The sequence below is a fragment of the Carlito syrichta genome, unplaced genomic scaffold, assembly GCF_000164805.1.
Source record: "Carlito syrichta isolate Samal-C Ts95f unplaced genomic scaffold, Tarsius_syrichta-2.0.1 Scaffold156968, whole genome shotgun sequence".
NCBI classification, from domain to species: domain Eukaryota; kingdom Metazoa; phylum Chordata; class Mammalia; order Primates; family Tarsiidae; genus Carlito; species Carlito syrichta.
The window spans coordinates 15,344-25,345 of NW_007101064.1; the positions used below are offsets into that span (position 1 = coordinate 15,344).

The window sequence follows — 10,002 nt, forward strand, 5'->3', positions numbered from 1 at the left end:
GGTGATGGCGGGGTGAGAAAATCCAGTACCTCCCATCCGCAAACTGGCCGGGCGGGCGGGCCGCGGGAGGAGAAGGAGACAGAGGACAGGATGAGGGGGGACAGCGGGTGGGGACAGATGGCCAAGCAGGTGGGGCGTGCGGGCGGGTCTGACTGAGGCCTGCTCCCTCCCCATGGCCCCACCCAGTGTCGGGCCACAGCCCAAGCGGCCACGCCATCCGGAAACCAGGGCACACACGCTGAGCCCAGGACGGGGCACAGCCCACACCTCCCGACTCCAGGCCCAGGGGGCACAGGAGACACACACACCAGCTGGGACACAGCAGGGGATGTCAGTGAACAAGAGCCGTGGCTGGTGTCCCCAACCCACCGTGATGTGTGGGGATGAGGGAGGACAGCCGGAGGGTGGGGGCTGCAGCCTTTGGCCTGCTACCTGGGCTGTCTGACACGAGCGGGGCCCCTGGGCTACCTGGGACCTGCTGGTGGGGAGGCCAGCCTGGACGTCAGGCCCGGTGAGGGCAAGAGCTCCCAGGTCGAGGACCACAGACCCAGCCTCGTCTGAGGACAGCGTGTCCCCGGCCAGCAGCGTGGTCCCCCAGCCCTCTTCAGGATGGAGAGGGAACCATCCCAGCCATGCCCGCCCGCCATCAGAGGAAGAAGGACCCGGTCACCAGTGGCCCAGCCAGGCTGACCAGACTGCCAAGGACACGAGGCCCAGGTGTGAGGATCTGGAAGCGTCCCAGAGAGACGGGGTGGCGAGGTTGGGGTCAAGGCCTTGAAGGGTGCTGGACCACAGTCATGAGGCTGGGAGGGGCAAGGGATGGCTCCGGTTCCTGGGTGTGGCGGCAGGAACCTCCTGCCGTGTGGGACTGGACCAGAAAGAGACCGGGGCTGTGTGAGTGTCGGGAGGGCATGTGGATGGCGCACACGCCTGGGCCCGAGTCTGCAGGTGTGTGTGCGCATGGCGGGAGCGGGTGCGTGTGGGCCTGGCTGATGGAGGAGGAGCCCGGGGACTTACGAAGTAGATGTCGGTGGCGGGCGCGTCCTCCTCATCCGAGGCCTGGCTGGCGGGCTCCGAGGCCTGGCTGGTCGTTTCCGCTTCGACCGCGGCCGAGGCGCCAGCTGAGGGGGCCTCCGCCCTGGGCACAGCAGACAGGAGTCCAGGGGGGCCCACAGTTCCCGCCCCCCCCAACCCTCCTGGGATGCAGGAGGGGCTGGCTGTGCGTCACTCCATGGCAGCACATCGAGACCAGACACAGGCGCAGGCGATGCGCCGTGGCCACCAGCACCAAGGCAGAATGCCTGAGAATGCCCAGACGCAACCTCCGAGACCTGCCAGCTTGGGCAACCTGGGGTCACGCTCCTTCTCCGAGCCTGTTTCCTCATCTGTAGAGTGGGGACACATGGTTCCTACCCACAGGGTCAGAACCTCAATTACCTGTTCGCTGAGCATTTACCACATACCAAACTGGTTCTAGAACTTTCTGTGAATTAACCCACCGAATCTCCACCGTGGGGTGGGGAGAAGATGTTGACATTGCTGCTCTCCCTGGGTTACAGAAGAGGAAACTGAGGCACAGAGAGGAGGTGTCTAAGGCCAGGGCTCGTGGCCAAGTGGTTGGTGTGGTTTTTTTGCTTTGTTTTGTTTTTTGGGAGACAGGATCTGGCTGTGTCATCCAGGCTGCAGTGCAGTGGTGTGATCATAGCCCCTTGCAGCCTCCGACTCCTGGGCTCAGGCGATCCTTCCACCTCAGCCTCCTGAGTAGCTGAGACTAGAGGTGCCACCAGGCCCGGCTCATTTTTAAATTTTGCATGGCGGGGGCTGAATGTGTAATTGTCATCTTTTGAATGCCGCAGAGAAATTGTTCTCCTGTCACGTCTGAGGGTCGGTTGCTTTTGGCAAAAACTGAGATTCCACACTGGGAGACTCAGCTGAGACGGCAGAAACCCGTGAGTGAAACCAGCTCTCAGTGCAGAGTGGGGCCTGGGAGCCGTACTGACAGGGCCGAGGGGAACGCGTGACGGAAATCAAAACGCATCTCAAACAGAAATCACTGGAGGGACAAGGAGGACCTGGTAGCCACATGATGACAGCGTCACATGCCAAACAGGTGACAAAGACACAGAGGCACTGAGTGACAACAGCACAGACACTGCCCGAGACAGGCTCGCAGGGAACGTTCCATCCCTTCACCAAGAATATCGTCCTTCCCTGTGTCCATGGCCATTTGAAAAAGCAGGTCTTGTACCTGATCATGGACACTTTAATCTAGTTTTTAAAAAGCAGATGGGCTGGTACAGTGGCTCAAGCCTGTCATCCCAGCACTTTGGGAGGCCGAGGTGAGAGGATTGCCTGAGCCCGCAGGTTCGAGATCAGCCTGGGCAACTTGGCCAGACCTCTACAATAAATCAAAAAATTAGCCAGGCATGGCAGCGCATGCCTGTAGTTCCGGCTACTCGGAAGACTGAGGCAGAAGGATCGCCGGAGCCCAGCGGGTCGAGGCCGCGGTGGCTGGGAGCGGCCACTGCACTCCAGTTTGGGCGACAGAGTGAGACTCCGACTCAAAAACAAACAAACAAACAAAAAAACCCCCACACAATAAAAAAGCATATGGGCTGGGCACAGAGGCTCAACTGTAATCCCAGCACTTTGGGAGGCCGAGGTGAGGGGATTGCCTGAGCCCGTGTGTTCAAGACCAGCCCAGGCAACTTGGTGAGACCTTGTCTCTACAATTAAAAAAAAAAAAAAAATTAGTTGGGCGTGGTAGCACCCGCATGTAGTTCCAACTACTAGGAAGGCTGAGACAGAAGGATCACCTGAGCCCAACAGGTCGAGGCTGTGGTGGCCGTGAGTGTGCCACTGCATTCCAGCTGGACGATGGAGTGAGACTCCGACTCAAGGAAAAAAAAGCATATGGCCAGGCACAGTGGCTCACGCCTGTAATTCCAACACTCTGGAAGGCTGAGGTAGGAGGATTCTTGAGCCCAGGAGTTCTATATCAGCCCAGGCAACATAGTGAAACCTCGCATCTACACAAAAAAATCAAAAAATTAGTTGGGTGTGGTGGTGCACGCCTGTATTCCCCGCTCCTCTGGAGGCTGAAGTGGGAGCATGCCTTTAGCCCAGGAAATGGAGGCTGCGGTGAGTCGGTGATAGTGCCACTGCACTCCAGAAACCCTGACTAAAAAAAAAAAAAAGTGCCCAGACTTTTTAAAAGGCTACTCTCTTCAAATAAAAATTTAATAAAATGAAAAGTAGGCCGGGCTCGGTGGCTCTGCCTGTAATCCCAGCACTTTGGGAGACCGAGGTGAGTGGATTGCCTGAGCCCGCGGGTTCAAGACCCGCCTGGGCAACTTGACGAGATCTCATCTCTACAATAAATCAAAAATTAGCCGGGCGTGGTAGCGCGCGCCTGTGGTTCCAGCTACTTGGAAGGCTGAGGCGGAAGGATCACCGGAGCCCAGCAGGTCGAGGCTGCGGTGGCCAGAAGTGAGCACTACATTCCAGTCTGGGCAATAGAGTGAGACTCCAACTCAAAAAATAAAACTTTAAAATAAAATAAAAAATAAAAATAAATAAATAAATAAAATAAAATGAAAAGTAAATACCGAAAAAGTGAACAACGTCGTCCTTAGATAGTTGAAGTTCAGAGACTCCCGAAGAAGTCCTGGCCCAGGGCTCCCCCGCTATTGTTCTCTGCCCACTAATACCAGATGCCCCACCCACCCACCCACACTGCCCCGCCCACCCACACTCCAGGGACCTGGTGAGCGTCTTGGCCTCCTCTCCCCCTATGCCAGACGCCAAAACCACCCCTGGCGTGACGCCACATATGTCCCAAGATGTCGCCCGGGATCCCAGGGTCCGACTCTCGCCCCCGCTGGGTGCGACCCGCTGCCTTTGACCAGGAGACTGAGGCCCCACGTGAATGCCCTGTGAGCCTGTTGGCCTGTGCGCACCACTGCTTGTGGTGAGCTCTTGGCGCTGCTGATCCCCGGGCCGCACTCACCCTGCGTCCTCCTTGGGGACCACGATCTCCACACTACACGCAGGCTCCACCTGCACAGTGATTTGCTGCAGGTCCTCTTCTACGTGGGGCTGCTCCTGTGGCCTGGGTAGAATGGGAAGCTGGGTCTCAGTTTCCCCCCTCATGCCCCCAGGGGAGCCCAGGGAGCTCCAGGTCTCGACCCCACGGGGAGCCGGGAGGGCTCTAGCCAGGGCCTGGTCCCTCGGGCTGCCACGTCTGGCCAGGAGCTGTGTGGGAACAAGGGCTGTCCCTGGTCTCTCTTGTGCCTGGTGCCTGCAGGGCCTGGGGCATGGCTGGCCCCGGGGGTGTATAGTACTGAGTAAACAGCGGCCGAGAATCCCACCCACCCTCCTGGGAGTGCCTGAACCCAGCAGCGGGCCCTGAGCAGGGGGCTCCACGCTCTGGCTCGCAACCCCAGAAACAGGAAGGCTGCCCAGCTGGAGCGAGGAAGCCGGACAGAAGGAGACTTGCTCCCCCTGGGTGAGCACTGGCAGGGCTCTATCAGGCAGGAAGGACGGAAGTTCGATGACTGGAACAGCACATCCGTGGCCCTGGTGTGACGAGGGCCCCGCCTGGAGCCACCCACCCACGTGGCCCCGGAGGGGTCGGCTATGTGACCAGGCACGGCCATAGGAGGCAGGGAACAGCAGGCAGTGGGGACAGCATGGCAGAGGGCTCTGCCAAGTGGCAAGGGACGGCGGCGTGACACTTTTGTGTCAAAATAAAAGGGCCCAGCCTGGGTGCACGTCCGTGTTCCCACAAGGCAACTCTAGGAAGAGACAAACCCACAGGCCCAGTGGTTGCTCCTGGGAGGGCAGAGGCACAGGCAGGAGGGAGGCATCACCAGATGTTTCCTCCTTTTTACATTTCTTTTTTTTTTTTTTTTGAGTCGGAGTCTCACTCTGTCGCCCAGGCTGGAGTGCAGTGGCTGCTCCCGGCCACCGCAGCCTCAACCTGCTGGGCTCCGGCGATCCTTCCGCCTCAGCCTTCCGAGTAGTTGGAACTATAGGCGCGCGCTACCACGCCCGGCTCATTTTGATTTATTGTAGAGATGAGGTCTCACCAAGTTGCCCAGGCGGGTCACGAACCCGTGGGCTCAGGTAATCCACTTTAAATTTCTTTGTGTAAGCCGGGCTCAGTGGTTCAGCCTGTAATCCCAGCACTTTGGGAGGCTGAGGCGAGAGGACTGCCTGAACCCACGGGTTCGAGACCCACCCGGGCAACTTGGCGAGACCTTGTCTCTACAACAAATTAAAAAAACTAGCCATGCGTGGTAGCGCATGCCTGTAGTTCTGGCTACTCGGAAGGCTGAGGTGGAAGGAATGCAGGAGCCCAGCAGGTCGAGGCTGCAGTGGCTGGGAGCGGCCACTACCCTTCAACACTCCAGTCTGGGTGACAGAGTGAGACTCCGTCTCAAAAAAAAAAAGAAACGAAAAGAAAGAAAGTGTGGTCCACGTGTACTGTGAAATGTCACTCAGCCATTACAACGAAGGAAATAATGTCGCTTGCAGCAACTTGGATGGAACTAGAGAACGGGCGTCTTAAGCAAAGGAGCGCAGGGACAGAAGAGCAGACAGCGCGTGCCAAGTGGGAGCCAAGCCGAGGCTCTGCGGGGGCACGGAGGGTGGAGCCATGGACACGGGAGACTCGGGGGCGGGGGAAGGGTGAAAGATCACGCGTCGCGTGCCACGTGCGCAGGTGGGGCTGGTGGGACGCTTAAAGCCCAGACTCCTTCGCCACTCCAGAATGCCAGCACGTAGCCAAAACCGTTTGAGCCCCTTAAAGCCACAATAAAGAAAAAGGGAAACTAGAAGGAGGATCAACAGGCCCAGCTGCCCTGGGCCCTCTGGGCCCCATCGTGCTAGAAAAACAAGAGGCGACACAGAGATTCTAGAGCTTAGGGCTTGTCCCCAGGAGAGCACAGTGGGAGAGGAAGGGGCCCTGGGGGCATGGGAGCCCGAAGCTGCTCAGGACAGCTCGGGAGACTGAGGCGAGAGGAGGCGAGGCGAGGGGGTGGGGTCTCACCTGCCATCCTGTCCGGACGACTGGGTGCGCCGCCTGCAGGGAGACCATAAACAGGTGACCAGAGAACGGCAGGCAGCGGGAAAGCGGCCGTCTGCCTGCTCTGCCCACCTGTATCACCGACACCCGCCCACCCGCGCTGCCCGACCCGCGCGCACTACGGCGGACCCGCCCACTCATGTTGCGCCCTCACCTACACTGCCCTGCCCACTACCGCAGACGCCCCGCCCACCGCCCCGCCCACCTTTACGGTGGAGGCCCCGCCCACCCGCACTGCCCCGCCCACCTGTACCGCGGCTGCTCTGACGTCTCTGAGGGGGACCGCTCGGGGATGGAGAGGGAGGTGGACGACAGGGTGGTGGCGATGGAAGCTGTAGTGGCTTCTTCAAAAGAAGGCGGCGTGCAGGGCAGGAGGTCGGGCCGGCCTGTGGGGTGTGGGCCGCGGACACCTGGCAGAGCGGCCAGGCTGGGCTCCTCCCTGGCGCCCAGTCGGCATCTGGAGGCTCCCACCCACCCCCCAGCATCGTCCTCCCACACGACTTTTGAAAAGGTGAATCTCTCTATGCACAGAGGCTTCCAGCAGCTTCCTACTGCCCTCAAAATGGAATCCAGATCTCTACGCAGTCCAGAGGGTCTGCCTGGCCCGCCCCCATCATTGCGACCCCCAGGTAGGGTCCTGCCTCTGGGCCTTTGCACTTGCTGCTCCTCTTCTGTCCGGCAACCCCCCCTCCCTGCCTGCAGTCCCTGATCCCAGGGCTCAGAGGGGCCTGCTGGTACACGAAGGCCAGCCCCACCTCCCCTCTGTGACATTGCTGCATGCCTCTGGTGACAGTGGCCATGACGGGAGGCTGCCACCTCGGGGTGGTGGGTTCTGTGCCTGGCTCCCCCTCCCTGGCGGCCGGTGGTTCTGCAGGTGACCATGACAGAAGAGATCGGGGACTCCTTCCCCTGAGGACACACCCAGCCTCGGGCCCCTGTAGGCTCCTCCCCCCACCATCTGTGCCAGTCCCCTCGGCCCCACGTGCCCGCGGTCCCTGCTCACCCTCGTCCTCCAGCGTGGGGTAGCTGCGGGCCCCCCGCAGGTCATACTGTGCGTCCTCGCGCTCGCTAGGGATCTGGCTGGCGGAGAAGGCGGCCGTGGGCCCCAGCGGTTTGACGGCCAGCAGGGCCCCGCGTCCCTTCCGGGATGGCGAGGACTTCAGGGCTGCAGGGGAGGGTAGGCGTCAGCAGCGGGGCAAAGCCAGGCAGGGCCCGGCTTCCCACTCCTCCCGCACACACGAGCCTGGTCTGTGCCCGCCTGAGGCACCCACGTTCGGGGCTGATGGGCCCCTGCCTGTCCCTGAGGAGGGCAAGCTGCGGAGCCACTCTGTCGAGGCCACTCTGCCTCAAGCCCGGGTGTCTGACCTGCCTGCCCACTGTCTCTACGAGATGCCTGGGCCTAGCGCTGCGTGCCCTCCAGGGACATGGCCACAGGAGCTGCCGCGGAACTTGCCAGGAATGCCACCCTCCCTCGTGATGCAGCCTGGGCAGCACCTCGCCTTCAGATGGACCCGGATGCCAGCAGCGGGCACTGGTGTCAGAGAGGCCAGGGGGTCAGTGAGGAAGGGCCTGAGCCCAGATCCATGCTCTGCCCTGCTGGCTGCGTGGTCTAGGCATGGCCAGGTTCTCTGGGCTGTAGGGGTAGGAGGGCCTGGTGGGCCGCGAGCTCCCCCAGGCGGTCTCTGGAGCTTTCGGTGACCTCTGCCCCACCATGGCCCAGCCCAGCTCCTGGTAGATGGCTGGCGCTCGGTCTGCCCAGCGCCGCCTCCTTCAGGCGCGGAAGGCTGTGGGGTGATGCCACAGTGTTCCAGGGTGCATGTGCTGGAAGTCTCGGGGACGGCTGTGGGAGCTGCGGCCCGTGTGTGGGTCTGCCAGTTCCTGCGGTGCAGACACTGAGGGGCGTCCCTGGCAGACATGGGAACGGGTCAGGCTGGCTCTCACTGGCCAGGCTAGGGGTGGCCCGTCTGAAGTGCGGGTTTGGGCATGCCTCGCCCTGCCGCCTCCTGGGGCGACCCCTGCGGTGTGCACACACAGATGAGGCAGACACCACCATGATGCACACCCAGAACTCTGTGTGCTAGGCCTGTGAGGAAGCCAGGGATAAAGCAAACTGGCTGGGGAGCTCCAGGTGGGGAGGGCAGACAGCAGACCCCCAGGAGAGCCCATTTGGCAGTACGGGACACCAGCTGGAGTCTGCACTGGGGCCCAGGATGCCAGAGGGTCCCATGAGGGGACACTGAGGCCCTAAGCAGACCTGAATGCCTCCAAGCACCCTCCGGGTGCACCCCGAGTCCTGGATTCCACGCCACTTCCGCCCTCTGACCGGCCTCCCCAGTGCCTGGCCCAGGACATGTTTCCTTGGCAACGGCAATGCTGTGGGCAGCTCCAAGGCTGGGAGCTGCCGCCTGGCCAGGGCCACCAGCCCCAGGATGAACACACTGCACCTCACAACTCCGTGCAGCTGGGGAAACCGAGGCACCGAGGGAAGCTGTGTGCTCACGGCCACACAACAGGGGGCTGGGTGGGGCCGGTGCTGCAGCCCCTGTGTGCTGCACCCTTGTGTGGGCCACACGCCCTGGCCCCCTGCTCTCTGGGTGAGGTCCCGGCTTCAGGTGGGACACAGGTTCAGGGCTCGCACCCCCTCCCAGCTCTCGGCCTCCCGAATCCTTCCCGCCATGGGCCTTGGCTTACAGGAGTTCTTCCGGAAGACCGTGTTGCTCATGAACTTGAAGAAGCGCTCGGCATAGAAGCTGGGGCGGTGGACGGAGACCGTGTCCTGGGAGAGCAGGGCCAGGACGGAGAGGCGTCAGCAGCCGGGATGTCCCGACAGATGCCACACTGGGGCAGGGGCACTTCCCAAGGGAAGAGGGAAGAGAGGGGTCCCCGCATCCAGCTCTTCCTGGGGGGACCCGAGGGACAGGTGGCAGCCTCTCTGGGGGGGGGACTGGCTGGCAGGGTGCGTGGGAGACTTTTCTCAAGACACACCCACTCACATCTTAGACTTTATGGATCGTGAGAATAAAGTAACTATTCAAAGAAGCAAAGAAAAATAGGCCAGACATGGTGGCTCAGGCCTGTAATCCCAGCACCTAGGGAAACCGAGGCAGGAGGATTGCTTGAGGCCAGGGGTTCCAGACCTGGGCAACACAGTGAGACCTCGTCTCTACAAACACAACAAAGCAAAGGCCAGATGTGGTGGCCCCTGTAGTCCCAGATACTTGAGAGACTGAGGCAGAAGGATCACCTGAGCCCAGCAGGCCGAGGCTGTGGTGGCCATGAGCATGCCACTGCACTCCAGCCTGGGCCACAGAGTGAGACCCCGAGTCAAAAACAAACAAATAAATAAGGAAATATTTGCTGAAGAAGCCCGAGAGTCTCTCAAACAGTCCCAGGGGGTGGTGATGGCAAGATGGTCTGGCAGAACCCCCCTGCTGTGTGTAACAGACACAGGTACCCCCCGGAATAAAAATGGGTTGCCAGCCTCTTGGAGAGAGGTGTGGCTCCAGCCAGAGTCCTGAGAGACGCTATCGCTCTCAGAGGGAGGGGTGGTTGCTCTGAGCGACCCCAACCTCTTCTGGCTGGAGTGGGATGGGGGTCAGCCACCCAGCGCCAGGGGACAGGAACAGCCCCAGGGGTGGCACTGCAGCACAGGACACACCACTCCAGCCTGGCTCTCCTGTCTGCCCTGCGCTGCAAGTCTGGCCTTGGCGAGTCTGTGATGCCCCCAGCGGTCTCTGCCGGCCAGGATCTCCCCAGTGCTGACTGGGGAAGCTCCTGCCTGGATGCTGGAAACTGTTTAGGAGTGGGCGGGTCCTGCCGGGATCCAGGACTCTGCAGACTGTGGCCACACAGATGGCAGCCCACAGTGCCTGGGTCAAGGGGGTGGACGTTGCTCTTGGGGGCTGATGGGTGGG

At 61.2% G+C, this 10,002-nt stretch overlaps 1 protein-coding gene across 1 annotated transcript in view; it reads right to left on the bottom strand.

The window, feature by feature from the left end:
• PIP5K1C (phosphatidylinositol-4-phosphate 5-kinase type 1 gamma) overlaps positions 1-10,002 on the bottom strand; it is a gene marked incomplete at its 5' end in the record, with an annotated part of 27,272 nt that overhangs the window by 3,993 nt on the left and 13,277 nt on the right. Inside the window, 6 exons of the mRNA XM_021709082.1 lie at positions 1,018-1,138; positions 4,010-4,111; positions 6,053-6,085; positions 6,336-6,474; positions 7,092-7,253; positions 8,780-8,864. Of these exons, the coding sequence (XP_021564757.1) occupies positions 1,018-1,138; positions 4,010-4,111; positions 6,053-6,085; positions 6,336-6,474; positions 7,092-7,253; positions 8,780-8,864 (642 nt within the window). The remainder of the gene's footprint in view (positions 1-1,017; positions 1,139-4,009; positions 4,112-6,052; positions 6,086-6,335; positions 6,475-7,091; positions 7,254-8,779; positions 8,865-10,002) is intronic.